The 21,089-nt window shown below is 47.3% G+C and overlaps 1 protein-coding gene across 2 annotated transcripts in view; it reads right to left on the bottom strand.

Annotated features, from left to right (window-relative positions):
- Positions 1-21,089, bottom strand: part of Hspa12a (heat shock protein family A (Hsp70) member 12A) — a 144,776-nt gene that overhangs the window by 119,761 nt on the left and 3,926 nt on the right. For both annotated transcript variants that reach the window (XM_050149106.1, XM_050149105.1), the window contains exon 2: positions 9,280-9,367. In XM_050149106.1, the coding sequence (XP_050005063.1) occupies positions 9,280-9,367 (88 nt within the window). The remainder of the gene's footprint in view (positions 1-9,279; positions 9,368-21,089) is intronic.

Genomic DNA, 21,089 nt, shown 5'->3' with positions numbered 1-21,089 from the left:
ACTCAAGTCCTCTTGTTTGCACAGCAAGAATTCTCATCCACTGATCATCTCCTCTGCTCCTGTAGTTAGCAGATGAATCTAAGGCCACAACTGTAAGTTTACCCGTACCCAGGATGCTGTGGTTTTGGGTCGGGTGGTTATATCTGTTTGAGAAAGAGTACTGTGGAATAATCCTTCTGAAAACTGTGTGAATATGTCACTGTGATTGGTTTAATAAACAAGCCGACTGGACAACAGCTGAGCAGGATGAAGTTAGCCAGGAAAGCCAAACTGAGAATGATGGGATGAGGAAGGGCAGAGTCAGAAAAGTCACCAGCCAGCCAGAGAACGAGCCACACACACAAAATGAGATAGAAGTAAAAGCCACGAGCCTCGGGGCAGTGCATGGATTAATAGAAATGGGTTAGGTTGTAAGAGGTAGTGAGTAACAAGCCTGAGCTATTGGTCGGGCATCTGCAATTTATATTAAGTCTCTGAGTCAACTGTTTGGGAAGCAGCTGCGGGTAATTTGGGAACAGATGATCAGGACAGGAAAACTCCATTTACAATAGAGTCTCACGATGCAGTTCATTGTGTAACCCAGGCTGGCCTCAATATTTCCACCCTCTTGCTCCAGCCTTTTGAGTACTGTGATTATACTCATGTGCCACCACGCCTGCCCGATGAGCTTTTGATTAGCATCGTTTCTTTTCAGTCACTCAGCATCAGCTATGCCAACTCAGAATAAGGTAAACCTAGTCTAGTTTAGTAGATTTCCTCTGCCATGAGTCAAATATACAAGAATAAATACATAGAATTGTGGGAGAGAACCGGGTGATTGGTGCCTTTTTTAGCAAGTTCTGTGGATTGTCCAAGATAGTGCGGTGGATCGAGCCTCCCCACTCTCCTTTGGAGTATTCCTACTCCCACCTAAACTGCCAGTTACAAATTCTCCTTTCAACTGTACTCTGCTGGCTGCTTGGCACGTTATGTGTGTATGCTGGGGGGGGGGGGGCATTCCAAAGTACACACCTACTTGATGCTACGTCGGCATGGATCCTGTTTTCTCTGATGGGGGAACCAATCCTCAAGCTGTGCTAAAACAGTTTACAAACTGATCAGCAAGGCTGGAACCATCCAGTTACATAACTAGAGCAGAGTTGAAGTCTGCCATGCTGTCTTTTCCTCTCTCCACATGTACTGATGTTTGCTCATACAATCCGGATTACTGACTCTAGACTCTACTCCACAGGCAGTCTCCTCTTTCTTTTTACCAAAGCAGAGTTGCTTCTCCTTAATTTTCTTTTCAATGAACCAAAGGAGAAACCCTATCAGCCATTTCCCCACTAGGGATCCAGTACTCGGATTTTCATTGCCAGTGGCTAGGGCTTCTTTCCCCGCTCTTTGGAGTTTGCAGAGCTGCCCAACACAGGAGCCCTAGAGTTGCGTGTCTCCAAGGATAGCTACGAACGAGACCTAATGCAAGCTTACTTGGAACGTGGAGGGATAGTTTTTGCAAGGATTTTGGTAGACTGATTGTGTGGTTCTTAGATATGAAACTCTGTAGATGGTGCCGTGCTGCAATACACGCAAAATACACCTCTGTGTGATCCGGCAACCAATGACCATGGGTTGGGCATCCCTACATTTAATGTGTGGCCTAGGGAAGCCCAAGGCTTGAACACTTATGCTTTTAAGAGTTTTTTTTGTTTTGTTTTGTTTTTTGATTTTGTGTTTGTTTCTTAGTTGAGTGTAGTGGTATTTTCATTCCAAGCAGCTCTCTATGAATTCAAGGACTGTCTGGTTTATATATCTAGCTCCAGTCCAGTCAGAAATACATAATGACACCCAAGTGTGCACATGTGTGTGTGTGTGTGAGAGAGAGAGGGGGGGGGTGTTTCAGAGATAATACAGAACAAGGTACCTGAGTGTGCAGAGAGAGAGAGAGGTTTCAGAGATAATACAGAACAAGGTAGCTGAGTGTGGAGAGAGAGAGGGGGGGGTTTCAGAGATAATACAGAACAAGGTACCTGAGTGTGCAGAGAGAGAGAGAGAGGTTTCAGAGATAATACAGAACAAGGTACCTGAGTGTGCTAAGCACTCAATACAACACAGTGTTCAAGGTACTCCTGACATCTGCAGTGACCATTTCAAAGTATCAGATGATGGTCTGCGGACCTCAGCTCAACCTAAAAAACCCACTGACTTGTGTCTCCTCAGGACTGCCATGTCTGCCCTACAGAAGGTGCTTAGTATATGTTTGGCGAATGTAACACATGAAAACTTCAAGCTGACAGTCCACGGAAGAGTCTTCTGCAGGTGTCACAAATGGGCCGTCCTGGGCACAGTTATTCCTTTCTGTTCTATAAATGGTCAAGAAACAGAACCCAGGGGTCGCCCACGGAGCTGCGTGAAGCGCCAGCGATGGTCAGATGGGATTGCTTCTCTTCTTTAAAAGCTCACATCATTTATTATATAAGGATACATGTATGTATGTAGGGGTGCAGTCTGATCAAATCACCCGTAATCTTGCTACCAAATGATAACATAGCTAACATGGTGTTGCCTTCTGGGCTTCATTTCACATGCAAACAATGCTTTAATTAGTTGGAGATTATGTGACTCTCTGATGATAACTCACGTTAACTAGACGCATAACTTGTTCCAGTTTATGCCAAATACCTTACAGGCATCTGAGTCGCCTAAAACCCAATGAGGTAGATTTTCTCAGGACAGAGACAGGTACTGGGGGTTGAGGAAACCAAGTAACATCCTTAGGTCAGAGAGTAGTGATGGCGGAACCAGGCTTCAGTCCCAGCCACCTGACTCCAGAACCTGGTGGGGCTTCCACAGACTGCAGAATGCTGCACGGAATGAGACTGTGCTCAGATGCCCACCCCAGGGAAAGCTAAGTCACGACATGTCTGCTGGCCAGCTGGATGGCTGGTGTCTTAGAAACGCTCTGGATTTGTCATCCGATCTTCACGGGTCACTAACACTGGCTCCTACTTCTCACAGTTGTGGGCAACGTCTTCCTCAAGGGGAAGCCTAAAGCCTCTCTTTCCGCCACACCTTACATCCATGGTCTCCTACTGTTGGCAGAGACCACGCTTCTCTCGCACACCTGATGCCACTGCTCTGCCACTGAGTCCAGTCTGAAGGTGACAGAGCTACCTCTTCTGTGGCACAGGTGCTGTGAGTGCCCGTACCATGGCCACCGTGCAAGGGTCGCCGACACTGCCAATGCCAGATTCGCTACTGCCCACTGCTGTTGCCAGGTGGGGAGAAGAAGCATGTCTTTTGTGGACTGTGCACTTGGGTCCCACTGACTTTTAGGCAAAAGGGAGCAGATCTCTCTCAGTATCTAGGGCAATTTGTTCCAGGAACCCCACAGGTACCAACATTACAGATGTTCAAGTCCCTGATATAAGATGGAATAGTCCTTGAATAGAACCCACCAATTTGAATGTCTCAAGTTACCTCTAGATAATGTGTAGGATCGAATACAACACTGATGTACTGGGATGGCTCCCACACTACTGTGTTTAGGGACAATGACAAGAATAGTCAGTCTGTACATGTCAGGTATACATGCATTTATTTTCCTCACCTACTTGGTTAAATCCATGAAGGTGGAATCAGAGGATTCAGAGGGCCAATTGCCCTCGAGGTTATCCCTCTCTCTGAACCACCTCGGGATTTTTGTCAGAGAGATTACTTAGTCCCTCAACCAAACATATCCTTGAAGAATTCAACTTACTTCCAAGTATCTCAGCATCTTCCAGGACTGACAGGAGAAGCCACATAGGTCCCTATCGGGCTTGATGGCAAATACTTTCACCCACTGAACCATTTCACTGGCCCCGGACTCCTTGCACAAGGAGCGCCCAGTACCTTGTGCTGCATGGGTTGGCTGAGACAGATGTATTCATGTTAAAGTTCCCATGGACTGAATTGAAATCCAAGAGGCATGAGGATGCCAGTACATGATGAAAATGCGGGGCTTCACATGCAAGACATTAAGAATTCCATGGGACGAAGACTGAGATCAGCTCAGTGGCAGAATGATTGCCCCAGCATGCACAAGGCCCCGAGTTCAAAAACTGTGTTTGGGGGTTGAGGAGAAGTTCACGTTGGAAACAGCACAATACTAAGTCGCATGCAGAGCATTGTATGACAGTTACACATTCAAGCTATTCCTGCAGCAAGGACGTTAAGAAAAAATACTTCGAAAAGCCATTTTTATATATAAGTAAGAATTCTGATTTCTGTGAAAGAATGCTAAATATTTGCAAGTATTTACAAACCAAAACACAAAAACATCACAGAAAGATATGCCATGGAAAGATTGTAATGGAAGCACAGTTAACTCAGCTCTGATGACAATAGGCGGGGGTGGGGATGGGAGACCAGTGTGTTTTTATGTTTTCATCAGATCTCCGCACCCTGCTGGAGTTCTGTCTGTCAGAGAGATGCACAGGAGGGGCAGCAAGTTGGACGTGGCACAGCACAGCATGGTAGGTAGTGAGGCATTGTGGGTGGATGACCACAAGAGTGGTCCCTACACCAGTGGTATCGTGAGGCAAGAGGCCATCAAACTGGCTGTCACCCAGACCTCACCAACTCTCCCAGTCCACTGTTGTCTTAGATGCTAGCAAAACGTTGGTTTGGGCTAAGGTGGTCCTTTGCCCTGGGTCGTCATTAGCCTGGCCCTTCCCATACTGCACCACCGTTTTGATCTTTTCTGCTGTGACAAAACACTCTGACCAAAAGGAACCTGGGGAAAGAAATGGTTTGTTTCTTCTTATGTTATTTCTTAGTAGCTCTTATCAGTCACAGTCCATCACTGAGAAGATTCAGGGCAGAAACCCAAGCAGGCACTCGAAGCCCAAACCATGGAGGAACATTGCTTGCTGACTCCATCAAATTTACATGTGATAAGCTTTCTAAGGTAGTCCAGGACTGACTGCCCAGGGGATGGTGCCACCCACAGTGCCATGAGCAGTCCTATCATCAGGGAACAATCAAGATAACCCCCAAGGGACATGCCCACGGTCAAATCTGACCTGGATGGTCCTTCAGTTGACTCCTTCAATTCCCAGGGGACTCACATTGGCAGCTGCCTCCCACTGAAGGGTACAACTTGGCTCACCATTAACAAACAGTTCAGGTGAGCACCCAAACTGCCTAGGCTCCCACAAAGCCAGTACATGCATTAGGATCAAAAACCCATTGCCATTGTTCTTGAGTTCTCAGTAGTCCTCATTGTCCGCTATGTTCAGCGAGTCCGTAGAACCCTGATTGCTCTTTGGGCTGACGAGGGAGGAGGATTTGATGGGGGAGGGAGAGGGAAATGGGGGGCAGTGGCAGGGAGGAGGCAGAAATCTTTAATAAATAATTAATAAATAAATTTTTAAAAAGGTAAAACAAAACAAAACAAAACAAAAAACAGTCAGGAACTCAAACAAGGATGGAAAATGCTGGAACAGTTGGGTTTGTCTTCTCTCCACCTCAGATGACATGGAGGGGAAAGTGGGAAATGGCATGCTCCCTGAGCTGTCCCCCCTCTAGTGGGCCTTCTCATCAAAACATGGCAAGACAAGGGAGCGTTTGTAGGCATGTCTCAAAGAACACACGGACCAAGATGCAGGAGGTACCATTCATTCCTCAGGGCAGCGAGCTGGATGCAGAATTCAAAGTCAATGAGACCACATACCATTTTCATATGCTTCCAGACTGCAATGGGTCCCCTCTCCCACTCCAGACTCTACAGCTAGAGGTGCATGGCATGTTGACATACATATGCATGTATGTGTACATGTTGGCATATATAACATGAATGTGTGCATGTATATGAAATATGCATGTAAGTGTATACATACATATATTAAACACAGGCATAAACACAAGCAGGCAAGAAGAAAGAATATACACATGCATATGCATAAACACTTAGCATAATTCAGCTTTATTAAAGTCAACCAATAGTAAGAGTCCTTGCTGTATTTCGGTCCTTGGCTCGGCACAAGAGCACACGGTTAAATGAGGGTCACCAGTTCAGAGGAACTCACCATTCAGAGAGGGCACAACTGAAAACCCAAATGCCCCTGTCAACCAGCATGGAGGCTATTTACAAGAGGAGGTGGCCTTGACTCCTGCTAGATGGGCTCAGGCCTCAACGTCACTACTTGGAAACCATGTGATACCCAGCATGCATCTTGAGCTGCGGAGCCCTTGTTATTAAGTTGGATATCTACAACAGTACCTTCTTCTTGGGGTGCCAAGCTGCCATGACATTCCACTGAAGGCACTCAGTGAAGCTCTCATTCCCGTGTATCATTATTAATTATCATTTTTGACAAGAACATGAAATTGTAGTGGGCACAAAAGATGGAGAGGCCTGTCTAGCTTGAGGGGCCCTGCGGGAGCTCTGTGGATGCTGTGTGGAGCTGAATCTTTCTAGGAACAGGCGCCTGTGAGAAGACCAAGGAGAGGAAGGGCAAGTGGTCCAGCCAAGAACCAGTTTGTTCAAATGCCCGGGGGTGGGGTGGGGGTGAAATATCCCATCAGGTACAGAGAACCACATACCCAGAGTAAAGGTTCTAGGCCAAAGAAGAACTAGGGTCGGATCTGGAGAAGACTCTCAAGAGCTCAACAACATAATACCAACCATCAGAGCTGCCTTTCAGAGAGTTCAAGCAAAATTAACCAGACTTGACTTTCCCTTTCCAGGGTCACTGTCGTGGTGACCAGAATCCCACTGTTGCCATCACATGATTCTCGCTCTGCATCAAAGGTGTCTTGTTTGTTTTATCTCTGTAACTAATCAACTAATCTGACTTAGGTTTTCTTTATCACTAATCCCTCCCTAATGATTTCAAACACCTATCCTCCTAACCACAAGGAGACTCTGCACTTACCAGATTCACACAGCAATGGCTTGCCCTCAAAGGAGGCTACTGCAATGGCAGCTTTGAGGGTCAAGACTCTCTGAAAGGAAGGTGGGTGTGGAAGGTAGAGCCCAGAAGGGGCTCATAACTGTTCTCAGGAGCTGATGCCACACATCCTGAGCAGAAAGCAGGAGATAACAACAGCCCCAGGAACTGGAAAGGCACAAAAGGTCACCTAGGAGGAGGAGAAAGAGATTCACTGTGGCAGGATGGGGGTGAGGAGGAACCAGCCTAAGACAAGACCCACAGTTAGTGGTGGAGGGCAGACAAAGGTAGCTGCTGGAATAAATCCAGGACAGTTTCTTCCTACTTCATTCCTGAGCGCAGCCTTTACTCGTGTGCCCTGAGTACCTTCTGTGCCAAGCTCCAAAGAGGCATGGCTCAGAGAGTATCCAGTCTCTGTCTCTACTTAGCAGGTTCACTGACTAAAGAAAACAGCTTGTTGCCACAGAAGGACACATAATCTCCAGTCACGAGGACTTGGGGAGGCAGGGAGAGAGTTCTGTCGCTGGTATTGAGCACCCGGTCCTTCGTGCTGAGTGTTGGCCCAGATGAGCTTCTGAGTGCCACCCTGTTTAGCCTTTGTAACCCTCCTCTGACAAAAACACATCAGCATAGATAGTCTACTTTTCAGGCCTCAATTCTCACTATTCAGAATGAGAGAAAACAGAAGTCACAGCTAGGAAGGGGAGGGCAAGCAATAGAAGCTGAAGCCCTAGAGTTGCAGACACCACCCCCCAGACACTCCTTACCTCTTCAGACCTTTGGATTTCGTCTTGGGTTTTCATCAAGCATTGATTTTTCCAGATCAGTTTCCCCCATAACATGGCACAGTTCCCAAGTGCCCATGTCTTACTCTACTGTCACGCCACAGACCCAATAATCGCTGTTTGTGCACGTGTGTTCATGCGTTCTCACGTGTTTCTGTGTTTAATTCACACCCAGCCAGGGAGGACAGTGCAGACTCAGAGGCAGGACCCAGGCGCCTGCCTCTGCTGCGGGATCACCTCTGTGGGCGGCTGCAGTCAGGGGTACCCAGCACCAAGGACATGTAGCTTGTTTTGCTATGAAAGCACAGCAAAACAAAACAAAACAAAAAACCAAGGTTATAGTATCAACCTACAAGTTCGTGTTTACTTTAGCAGCAACCGGGAGATTCGGAAATTATACTGGGAGCAGTGCCGGCAGGCACAGAAAATTTTTTTTAGCAGCTTCTAAACCTTCTCAACTTTGTGCCTCAAACCGAGAAATAATAACTGAGCAGACACCTACTGTGTAGCAGGAACAATCCAGCACCCTGAGCCCAGGAGGAATTCCCACCCCTTCTTTTTCACGTGCTGGAGCAGTTTTATTGGTGGTGGTTTTTAACCCTTGAATGACCACGTGGAGTTTTCTGAAATAAACCTCTGGTTTTGTTTTCTTCTCATTGGTGTTTACTAGGCCGGAGCAAGTTATTCTTCTTATCCTTTTCCCCGAGTTTTCGGGAGGGGGTGGGGAGAAAACCCAGCATCTGGGTCTGGGACCACTTGAAAAGTCTGGGCAGGGACGGCTAAGGACCTCCCAGAGATAATCCAAATGGTTGATTTGGCAAAGCCCATTCTTGACCTTGACACAAGACAAGACAGGCAAGGCCCCCTCCCCCATTCAGCCAACACCTGGCTGAGTTGGAAAACAGGACCGGCCCAACCTTCCTACTGGCAGCAATTGAAGCTGTCAGCTTCTGCTTGTCACCAGTCCCACTGGAAGGCCTGGGGCAGCCACAAGAGCCCTAATTAGGCAGAAATGACACTTCCACAGCTGACCTGCCCGGACCTTTGGCGGACCATTTAACATCATTAGTTAACATTTTTAAAAGTGTGAATGTAAATGAACAGCCAGTGGCTTTCAGCGGAGTTTGTCGGTGGCATCCCCCCCTCCCCGCTCACCCCTTTCTTCTCTTTTTGCATGAATAGCCCACTTGTTTTCTCCGGAATTGGAGGGAGGCATAAGGAAGGAGGGGGTAAGAAGACCATCCTCTAAGGAGACAGATAGACGTGCTAAAGCATAAACAAGCTCGGAACACCAGAAAGGCCGGCTCATCTTGCCCGCATATGGCAGGGCATGTAGCTGATCTCCCGGGCCACCGGCGCAGAACCAGGAGACAGAGAGAGCCCCACGGGACCAGCAGATGCCAGGCCCCCCTCCACATGCCATCCACAGTCCCTCTGAAACACTCACACTCTTTCAAACCCTTCCCATGGTCCAGTTGTGCCTTCTGCGAGGCCGATGTTGCTGGCGTGTGTGCCTACGTGTAAATGCGCAGGTTCCCAATGTGCCTGGTCCAATACTTACACAAGAGTTCGTTTCCTACCTGCTGTGGCTATTTCCCGCCTTGAATCGCACTTCACTTTGCTTTTTCCTTTGCACCCACAGAATCCGTATACACCGACACTCTCCATCTGCAGGAGGGGAAGAAGAGAGTTGCACTGTGAACAGTCTGCTTTGTTTCCTGTTGGCTGACGGTTTGCGGGGTGGGGATGGCAGAGGTGCTTGGCTCCTGGGGCAGGGTACCTGACACCCAGTCCCTCTGTTGTTGGCCTTGGGTGCTTAGTTCTGGGCCTCAGATGTTATCATCTGTAAGACAGAAAAAAAATGCCTCTCTGTATCAAGTGGGAAGGGAGGGAATGGAAGTACGGGAATGCAGGGAGCTGTTATCTGAGTATGAGGAGCTGTGGATGGGTGAGCGCTGCCCGGGCCAGGAACCACACCAGGTTCTCACGAGGCACGCTGGGCACGGCAACCAGAGCACCCCAGATCCCTTCTTGGCCTCCCCGACCCTGCTTATTATTCTCAGAAGGGGACATGGATGTAAAACGGCTCCCACAAAACCTCCCTCCTCTGGACCCCACACAGCATGAGTGGGAGGCAGACCTCATCTACTTCCGGACTTCAGGAAGCCCCAGAACACTTGTGGGTACATGGTAGATGCACGTGCAATAAATGTAGGGGGGACGCAAGAGTCCAGGCCCCAGGACGTAAGGGATGTGGGTGGGTGCCAGGCAAACCCTGGGCAGGAGAGCCATGCTTGTCTCTGCATTAATGAGCCAAGTCAAGCAAAAGGTGTGTGGTGGCAAAGAAAAAAAAGGCCTGGGAAAACAGTCTTAGCTTGAGGCAGAAAGAGAGAAACTACTTAGGCTGCTCTAAGTAACATTTAGTGGAGAGGGAGGGAGGGGAACCTCCTCCTAGCCGCCAGGCATTTACTGCTTTTAAGCTAAATACCTCTGCATATTAAGCAAATAGGGAAACACCAGCTAGAAGATGCCATCCAATTGAAGCACACTGCGCCTAGAAAGCCTGTAGGAGGTGTAGGGTTTGACCCCTTTCCCATCACATGCCTGGTCCCAGCCCTGCTGTTTAGCACGGTGGCTTCTCTCCAGCTGTGGGGCTTATTGAAAGCCTCAAGCCCCTGCCTGGCTTTGGCACATTTTCTGCAGGTCCCTCCTACTGTGGCCACAATGGACTGCCCGTCAACAGCTCTGGGGAAGGGAGGTGGGCAGCAGCTGAGGGAGCACAGTCATTGTCTTAAAGGGCCAGTGGCACTGTGTGGCCTTTAGGCGTGCGGGGCCTGCAGCTCTGGTTCCCGCTAATGAGATGAACCCTTTTCTCCTTACTTGCTCTTTCTCTCTTTAATGATTTAACTTGATCGCTTTGGTTCTTTTCTGGTAAGGGAATTGCTCCATTGATCATATAAAGCAATTGCCTGTAAAACACTACACCGTAGCAAGCACTACTCTTCCCTGGATGAAAATGTCACAGCAATTGGAAAGCTCTTAGCCCAGTTCAGGAATGAGGTGGCGGAAGAGAAGGGTCTTTGCGTGTAACCCCAAGTGCTCCTGTGTTACTGGAGTTTGGAGATGTGACTGATGAGGTTTAAGATGGAGAATTTCCCTCCTGTGGCCTGCCATGATTTTTGCATAAGACTCTGAGAGACTAACCAAACACATTAAGCAACAAAACCTGACCATGCTTAACCCTAAAACTAGATAGATGTCATCAGAGAAGCTATTTTCTTAACGATTGACAATATCCTTTTATTAGAACCCTGCATCCAAAGGACACCCCACAGGTGCATTATGGGTTGGGGGAGGGGACGGGTCTTTCTGAGTGATAGCAGGGAGCCCCTGGTTTGGGACTGGAAGGATGAAAGCCCTGATTATTAGGGTTTGAGGATGTTTCTGACTTGTCACTTGGCGGCAGCAGTGACACACTGTGGGGATGAGGACCACACACTTGAGGAGTTTTCATAAACAGTTTTACTAAGTAAGCTTTGCCTTGCTGGGATGCGGGAGTAAGTCACTTGGGGGGAGGCTGTCATATGCATGAACCTCCCGGGTAATAAAGAGGAAACTTGTTAGTGGTCGTTCCTTTCCTCTGACAGGTTGAAGGTCCAGGTCTGTAGATAAACAAGGGAGGAACTGGCTTCCAGCATCACTGGCTAGAAGTGCTGGTCGCCATGTGTCTTCTGGGAACAAAGTTTCAGGTGAATCGCCTTTGGCCACCAAGCACTGCCTGTTCTTTTTGCAGCTAAGGCAGTAGACATGCTCTTTACTGTACTTGTTCAAAAGGCAGAACACCTGAGGGCTTGCTGACAGAGTCCAGCCACCAGCCGTGAGAAGACCACTCACAAGGGGTCCGGAGAAAAGTCACTAACCGCAAAGGCGCCCCAGCTGTAGACAGACACCCTCACTATATATAAATACAGCATATGTGTGATTTGGGGGTTCAGATTGTAAAATCTCATGTTGTTAGAACACACAGGACAGATAATCAATTAGGAAATCGTATGCACTACACCATATTATACCACACATATTAGAATACGTATTTCCCCTAATCTACTTATCCAAGGAGGAAATGAAGGCGAGGGAGTGTACTTTAAAGTTAGGCCTACTAAGGAAATGAGATCCTTGACTATGAAGAATTGGGTTGGGAGCCATTAAGAGTGAACCTTAAAGTTAATTTATATTTATATTTAAAAGGCATTTTAGAGCTGGGTGTGGCAGTGTGCACCTTAAATCCCAGCACATAGGAGAAAAAGACAGGAGGATGGATCTCTGTGAGTTGGAGGCCAGCTTCACACAGTGAGTTCCAGCCCAGCTAGAAGGACATAGTTTGTCAGTAAAATTAATTAGATATATAATGAGATGATTAATATAGAACTAGATAAAATATGCATATGCTCAGAAGCCCTGTCTGGCTCTAAGACTCTGATCTCAAAAAACACAGAAGACTGACCCTGTTGAGAAATGGCTGAGAGACACATAGTCTGCAGCTCTGCCTATCCATCAGTGGTCTGGACGGGAAAGTAGGTTGAGGCTAGCCTTTGAGGTCAGGAGCAGGGGAACGTGAACACTTGGGGGGCAGAAACCCAATTCCCATAATCAAAGAATAGAACAGAATGCAGGCTCCTGGCTGTGATCACACTGGAGGCTTGGCTGTCCAGGTGGGAGGAGCAGAGTAGGGGGTGGGAACAGACAGCCTGTGTCCTCTGTATGAACTTTAGAGTATATGCTGTGTGTGTGTATGTGTGTATGTGTGTGTCTGTGTATGTGAGTGTGTGTCTGTGTATGTGAGTATGGTATGTATGTGACTGTGTGTGTATGTGTGTGTATCTGACTGTGTGTCTGTGTATGTATATGTGAATGTGTATGTATGTGTGTTGGGGGGGGTGATGTTGGAGGGGATAAAAAGGACTATCTGATACAGGACAAAACAAGCCAAAGGAACTAAATGTCAAATCTGCCAGGAGTCACAGGCCTGCTGCCATCTCTTCCGTGTCCTCTCGGCTCTGCACAAGATGCCTGAGGTTTGACAGGAATCCCAGAGTCCACACCAAGCTGCTTTACCACTTACTCCCAGTGGGGATCTCTCTGGTGTGTTTTAAATGACCTGACTCACGAGGTATAAATTAACCTTTGGCTCAGTACATCCGAATTTCACAGTCAGCAAACTTTGTGAAGCTGTGAGGCATGTGCCTAGAGCTAATAACTGCATTTTAAAACATCGTCTTGTTCTGACACACATGCTCGACTAATAAGGTAAAAGCACACAGTGATGAGAATCACAGCCCAGGCTCATCTGTAGATAACTTGAGTAGTTATTCCTAGGGTTAAAACCCAGACTTGCAGTGAAAACCACAGACAGCTCAGCCTGAGCCTTTTAACTTACTTATAAACCCACACATTTGTATTTGTTACTGACATGTATGTCAGCCACTAGGAATTACCTAAAGAATGCGGTCAGATTCCTTCTACTCATTCAAAGGCAACCTCAGGCCGATGGGTATGGCACCTGCTGCGATGTGGGTTCTGCATCTTCCAGTTAGACAGCGATGCTGCTTGGCCTTCACAGGACCCAGGCCAGTGCAGAATCATAGGCTAAGGGAAGAAAGGCTTTGGTGGAAGGCAAGAGAGAGTGCTCAGTGAACATTTCAACCACAGTGTGGATGGTGAAGTCAGATGCGACTGCAGCCACGGGAGCCGACTTCAGTCATTCCAACGGAAGTCTGTTCTGCAGTTCCCCTTCTTCTGGAAGTCAGAAAGCCTGACTAACCCCAGAAGTTTCCTGTTTTGTCCTTTTCTTTTCAGTTTGATACAAATCCCAGCCTCCTTACCCCAATGATATGATGTGGGATTTCCCTCTGTATGCTGTGAATACATTTATTACCATTGGTTAATAAAGAAAATGTCTTGGGCCCCTACACAGGGAATAGAGGTAGGTGGGGAAAACTAAACTGAATGCTGGGAGGAAAAAGGTGGAGTCAGGGAGAAGCCATGTAGCCCCAATGGAGACAGACGCCGGAACTTTACCCGGTAAGCAACAGCCATGGGGCAATACACAGCTTAATAGAGATGGGTTAAATTAAGATGTACACATTAGCCAATAAAAAACTAGAGCTAATGGGTCAAGCTCAAGTAATTTAAATAATATAGTTTCTGTGTGACTATTTCTGGAATCTGCTAATGGGCCAAGCAGTGATTTAAATAATATAGTTTCTGTGTGATTATTTCTGGAATTTGGGCGGCCAGGTAATGAACAGGCGGCCTCCCTCAACAATGATATTCTCCCAGAATTACAGATTATCTTAAAATATCCGATTGGAACCAACACACACTTGTGGTTATCAACACCAGCGCGCCTGAATCCCTGGGATGACTTACAAATGCCTACCACGGGTCACGTGTGTGTGGCACAACCAGGTGTGAAAAGTTCCAGGACACCCCCCAATGAGTCTGAGTCAAACCCAGAGAGCATTCATAAGGGAAGGGGAACATGAAAACACACGTGCACACACGAGCACACACACACACACACGGTTATTTGTGCTTTCATCTAGCAGATATTTGGAGATGAATTTAACAGCATTTTACTTTTACATTATTCATTTTGGTTAAATTTCCTGCTTCTGCAGATTTATAATTATCTCCATCAACAAGGAAATAATTTCCACTACTCTTGGGTTTATTAGAAATGTACAAATATTTTAGCTGGCCAGTGGTGGTGCATACCTTTAATCCCAGCACTTAGAAGGCAGAGGCAGGTGAATCTCTGTGAGTTCGAGGCCAGTCTGGTGTACAGAGCAAGTTATAGGACAGCCAGGGCTACACACACACACACACACACACACACACACACACACACACAACAATCCAAAAAATAAAGAAAGAGAGAGGTACAGAATTTTTTTACTGAATTTATAATTTTTTCTGGAAAAGGTCTCAGTTGTGAATTCAAAATAGCTGTATTTTCAACAAACAATAAATGACTACAGACATCCTAAAACTTTTAAATACCAGTCTTTAAAATAAAAAGTGATAGTTAGAACCTTTTGTTTTCACCCCCAAAATTAGTTCTTTGTTTCTGTATTCTCAAAAGCCGCCTTGTTCTTGTCAACTTAGTGACAAAGAAGTGAAAATATTTATGAGTAAGCAAGGAGCATTCAGGTCAGACCCACAGTCAGCTACATCCTAGCAAGTGGCAGCATGGGGCAGTGTGACACACACAGAAGCGGATGCTCACATGCTCTCCCTCTCACACACATACATGCGTGCACACATAGAGAGACATAGGCACAGACAGACAATCACACACACAGGCACAGACAGACACAGACAGACACACACACACAGACGCATGCACACACTCAGAGACACAGACACATACACAGACAGACAGACAGACAGACACACACTCACACACACACACACACACACACACACACACACACACACGGCCTTGATCCCTCAAACAGGAACTGTGCTCTCAAAATAGCAGAGATAGAAAACTTCTTTAGTAGGACCAGAAAGAAGAGGTTAGCTGACAGGGTTTCCCTAAAAATTCCCTGTCCTGGGAGCTCATTTTATGTTCTTCCTTCTCAGGTTATCCCCGCATTTAAAGAGGCAGATGCAAGTGCTCAGCTGTGTGTGTACCTTGAGAAGGGACATTTCAGTCTTTCATCCTCAAGGAATGTTTCTTCTTGGAGGACTAATGGAAGCCCTGTTTTTTTTTTTTCTGAGTAAATAATCCTTATCACGACTTCTACAATGTTAGCCCCACATTTCTGCTCTGCATTTGTGACCACTGTTTTCTTTTGTTTTGGATACTGAAAAGAGTAGAATTCTTCATGTGTCAAACAGGACAATACCAAGGCAAGTCCAGCCAGAAAGATAAAGCAGCGACAAGGACAGCAAACCCAGGACCATTGCACAGTCAGCTGTAAATGCAGAAACTTAAGTCCCACACTTCTGACGCTAAACATCCTCGGTCTCTCCAGCTTGAACATCGCTACCAGACTCCAGGCCAGGCTCCTGGCAATCAAAAGTGGAAAAGCAGAGACAGTCTTTTGATTTGGCTAATAAGAAACAGATTACCCCTCTTAAGCAGCTTAAAGGCCAACTTCAGAGAAGCTGGAAATCCCCTTCAGCCCGGTTCTTAAGTTTAATCACAAAAGTCAAACAACTTATTAACTCTCTCTCAAGTGCAACAACAAAACTGATAAGGGGAACAACTCCAGGGATCGGGAAGTCGGGAAAGCGAGATCCAAACCTCAACTCCTTTGCGACAGGGTTAGAGAAAGTACTTTTCGGGTTTGGCCACAACTTGATAATACACTTGGGAGCGGGGAGAGAGCTCAGTGATTAGAAGCACTTCCTATTCCGGCCTCAGACCCCAGTTCAGTTCCTAGCGCTCTCACTGGGTGGCTCACAACTGCCTCTAACTCCAGCTCCAGGGGACCCGATGCCCCTTCCTGGCTGCCTCAGGCACCAGCAGGCGTAAAGACAAACAGTAAACAAGAAAACAGACACCCACTGGACAGGTCCTCTTGACTGGGAACCTTTCTCTTTCTTCTTCGCTGTTCCCCGTGTGGGGAACTTACAGGATAACGTTTTCTTCATTCAGATAAAAGCCTTATTTCATTACTTTTATCAAGGGAAGTGCAGATGAGAAAAATCTAGCTATGTAGGGCATTTCTCAGCATTCCTCGGCTTTATTAGACTGTACTTAGGCCGCAGAATACCTTCGAGTTGCACTTACGTCTATTTTAAAATGGCAAAAGTAGGTTGCTTAGAGAATCTCTTTGGCCCGATCTTTCCCTCTTCTCCTTATGTTCTGAACTTCTGAACTCTCTCGATAATTGCCTCACTTCTGGCTGTACGGAAACTGCATGTTTCTTTCCTGAAAAATACCAATTAAACTGCCAGCGTAGCATCTCCAGCGTAGTATCCCTGGGTCCTCGGCGTCAGAGGCCTTTGAACGAATGACCGGAAGGCTGAATCGGAAAGGGCTCTGCCAGGGCACCAGCTCTGAGCGGTCACACTTTAGCTTCTGTGTGAGCCTTCTGCTTCGCTCCCTAAGTGCTAAAGGTTGTGATAAAAGTGACGATTTCCTGGGAGACTAATCACTTTCAAAGGTCACTAATATTGTTTTAAAAGGAAAGGGTCTCCCATCCACTCAATCTAGATTTCTGTACAGAGCTGAAGAAAGATTTTCAATAGAACAGCACAAAACCCATAGCAAATGCTGTGCTTTCCCGTCCCCAATTTCTGCGAGGCCTAAGACAGTAGACGTGGATTTTTATTAACCTCACAGCAATACTATGAAATTAAAAAAAAAATACTATTCAACGAGGAAACAGACTCAGAGGTTATGTGAAGTGTACAAGGTCACAGAGTTGAAATTATGAGTTCCGATCCCAAGACTCAACACTTCTGGAATTTCTTGACTGTTTTGTTCTTGGGGAAAATTCACAGTCATTCTCTTTTCTACCTGATTCAGAGTCGTGGGTCTTAACCCCGGCTGTAATGTAATATTTTAAAACTACTTCTGCACGAGTATGGGGCATGTTTAAATTTGGACCTGGGTAAAGGCATAATTAGCATTTCCCAACATGCCTCTTTGGAGTGTTTAAATTCTAATGGAGCTTAGGTAAGTAGAATCTCAGGGGCCTCCAAGGGCCGGTCACATCAGGAACTAGTCACCAAGAGTCACATGATCTACCCTGAGTCTCTGAAGACTTCAGTGTGATCTATTCAACTGGCTGTGCTATGGAAGGGGGACCAGTACCAAAGACCAGCAAGAGTGAGCAAGAGAGAACAGAACCTACGACAATGGGAATGGTGCATGATGGGAAATGAACAGGTACAGGAGTCAACAAGACCTGCAGGAGCTGTGTGCACTCTGGCCAATCACCTCTTGACATTGGTTTGTAAACTCAAGAGGGTTGATGTCTGGAAGGTTTAAGACCTATGAAAAGTCCCAGTCAAAGGCAGCTGCTGCTGGCAGTTTTGTTGTTACTACTACAGTGATAATGGCTACTGCCAGGGGGCTTTGGTAAATAATAATAAAAATATGTAAAAAGCTTTTATTTAGTAGTCAATCATTCCCACTTTACTTAGCATTCGATTTTCGGTGTTTATAATCGCCATTAGTTTGGCAACCCTACCTCTCGGCTTTGGCAACTCGGGGAGGAAGGTGAATGTTCCTCCTCCCGCTTCCATCCACCCTGTCGCTAGGAGTCTGTGATTAAAGGCACCTGCAATCACATTCATTAGTTCCCTGTGAAAATGACTTCAACACAGATGTCAAGTGCGGGAAGAATTCACAAGCACTTGATAGCAGCCCCCCAAGAAACATCTAAACAATTGCTCTTGAACATTAAAGGCGTGGCAAGAGGCTCCAATCTAAATAAAGGTGTTAGACAGGACAGAGGGGAAAAAATGAACACATACGTTCATCTTCGTCCTCACCCATTTATGAGATGACTGAATGGGTGAGAGATTTCCTTGTGAAACGCAAAATGAAGAACGTTTCCATTATTCTAGGCGGGGTCTCCAACTAGCCGGTTGAGACAGGTGCATGTATCTCTGATAATTTCTCTTGAATCACAACTACCAATTAGAGGGGTCTAGGAGGGAAACAGCCTTGCTGGTTCTCAATCAAGGTCTCCAGGAGGCCCAGGAACTCTATGCAAGAAGGGGCTCCCAGTTCTAAACCTACATCAAGCGCACGCCCAAGAGTGTACAGGCTTAGCTGTACAGACAGTCTCTTTTGTTCGTGCAGAACATCTAAGTGAGTAATAACATGCTAAGCAAGCTCTGCTGCGTTTACAGTCACTGTTAACTGTGGGGTGAGGGCGCTCCATTGTTGTTGCTATTATTATTAAAAAGGCGGTTTACAACTGGGTAGTGGTGGTGCACGCCTTTAATCCCAGCACTCAGGAGGCAGAGCCAGGCAGAGCTCTGTGAATTTGAGGCTAGCCTGGTCTACATAGTGAGTTCTAAAACAGCCAGGGCCCCACAGACAAACCCCATCTCGACAAACCAAAAAGAGAAAAGCTGTGGGAAGGGGTCTCCACACCCAAAAGGGTTAGAAAACACTACCTGTCCAGACCTCTGTGCACTGAGATGCACATCTCAAAATTCCGGTGTAGAAGCTCTGATTTCAAAACCACCCTTGCCTCACACTTTCCATGCAGCTCCCGGGGACATCCACCGGATGCTGTATGTACACTCTCTCAAAGGCAGCTCAGCCCCACCTTCTCTCCCTGTCTGTGCCAGGCACTCTCGCAGTCCCTGAGCCTCTCCTGCTGTTCTGTGCCTTGCCTTCTCTTCTCTCCCACCTCCGGTTCTCCAGCTCGGTATTTTTAGGACTAACCTCACACCAACTCCTTTCGTGCTCTGATGCTGTAGAAGAGTCCTTAGACACTGAGTCTCAGTAGAAACGGGAAAAGAATCACCAAGGTATTAAAACAGAGATGTGAAGTTGAAGTACAATTTGCATACATCTGAGTGTACTTTGTAGCCAAACTCCCAATATTCCCAAATGCCTACCAATGGAAAATAAAATTGGAATATTAACGAACAGTCTTTTGACTGGAACCTGGCCACACCAACAGGCTGTTAGTAAGTCTAGTGCACAGGTTTCCGGGTGAGTTTTTGGTCTCTGATTTCAGTGTACCGATGGCAGCTGCAATGTCATCAGAGCCTCAGTGCTCCGGAAGAGTACCTGGCGTGTGACAAATAGTCAAGAAATCTTTGTCGACTGACTGGAGGAAGTAGACAGAGGGCTACCTGTGCTTCTTTGACATAACACAGTTTTCTTTTAGAGAAGATGGAGTCTGTAAGGAAGCAACTAAGTCACTAATAACCTTTTCCAAGTAGTCAACCTGCCTCTAAGCTTTGACTTGCATACCCTTCCCTCCAGCATACTGTAATTTCAGTCATAAAGGTAATTCATTTAAAGAAGAATATATAAAAAGAAAAGCTTCCAGTGAACCAGCGCCTGAGGGCAGCATGACTACCATCCTTTCAGGCTGTCCTGTGTGTGCACAGGTCATCCTGTGTGTGCACGGACCGTCCTGTGTGAGCACGGGCCATCCTGTGTGTGCACGGACCGTCCTGTGTGAGCACGGGCCATCCTGTGTGTGCATGGGCCATCCTGTGTGTGCACGGGCCATTCTGTGTGTGCATGGGCTGTCCTGTGTGTGCACGGGCCATCCTGTGTGTGCACGGGCCATCCTGTGTGTGCATGGGCTGTCCTCTGAGTACACGGGCCATCCTGTGTGTGCACGGACTGTCCTGTGTGTGCACGGGCCATCCTGTGTGAGCACGGGCCGTCCTGTGTGAGCACGGGCCATCCTGTGTGAGCACAGGTCATCCTGTGTATGCACGGACTGTCCTGTGTGAGCACGGGCCATCCTGTGTGTGCACAGGTCATCCTGTGTGTGCACAGGTCATCCTGTGTGTGCACAGACTGTCCTGTGTGAGCACGGGCCATCCTGTGTGTGCATGGGCCATCCTGTGTGTGCACAGGTCATCCTGTGTGTGCACGGACCGTCCTGTGTGTGCACGGGCCATCCTGTGTGTGCACGGGCTGCCTCTGAGTACACGGGTCATCCTGTGTGCTCACTGACTGTCCTGTGTGTACACGGGCCATCCTGTGTGTGCACAGGTCATCCTGTGTATGCACGGGCCGTCCTGTGTGAGCACGGACCATCCTGTGTGTGCACGGACCGTCCTCTGTGTGCACGGGTACAGAGGCACACACACCTGGCACACCACCAAGTCTCTCCCCTTGCCTCTGGGACTGTTGCTCTAAACTCACTTTGTCTGTTTCCTCTTATAGCTGCTGCCCTCCTCCTGTGTCCTCAATCCTTCTGTAGCACTCAGCTCCTATTTCAAGAGGACTCTGGCCCATTTCCCTCCTGTCAACATCGCCACCTTCAGGTTGTTATGGTATGAAGATATCTTCTAGCTATGTCTTCAGACCCCCCCACCCCATCCCCTTTTTCTCTAGGATTCCCAGACTCTAGGCCAGCAGGCATATAGCACAGTGCACATGATGCAGTAACTCCAGGTCATACATATGTCCTACTCTTGTTTTTGTTTTGTTTTCTGAGTTTCTCTGTGTAGCCCTGGCTGTCCAGGAAGCAACTCTGTAGACCAGGCTGGTCTCACACTGAGAGTTCTGCCTGCCTCTGTCTCCCACGTGCTGAAATTAAAGGCGAGTCCCAGCACTGCTCTGTATGTGCCCACTCTTGACCACACTGCCCTGTGTGTGCCCACTCTTGACCACACTGCCCTGTGTGTGCCCACTCTTGACCACACTGCCCTGTGTGTGCCC

The sequence above is a fragment of the Alexandromys fortis genome, unplaced genomic scaffold (genome assembly GCF_014885135.2).
Source record: "Alexandromys fortis isolate MF-2015 unplaced genomic scaffold, M_Fortis_MF-2015_v1.1 scaffold_16, whole genome shotgun sequence".
Taxonomy (NCBI): domain Eukaryota; kingdom Metazoa; phylum Chordata; class Mammalia; order Rodentia; family Cricetidae; genus Alexandromys; species Alexandromys fortis.
This window is presented reverse-complemented; position numbering and strand designations above follow the sequence as displayed.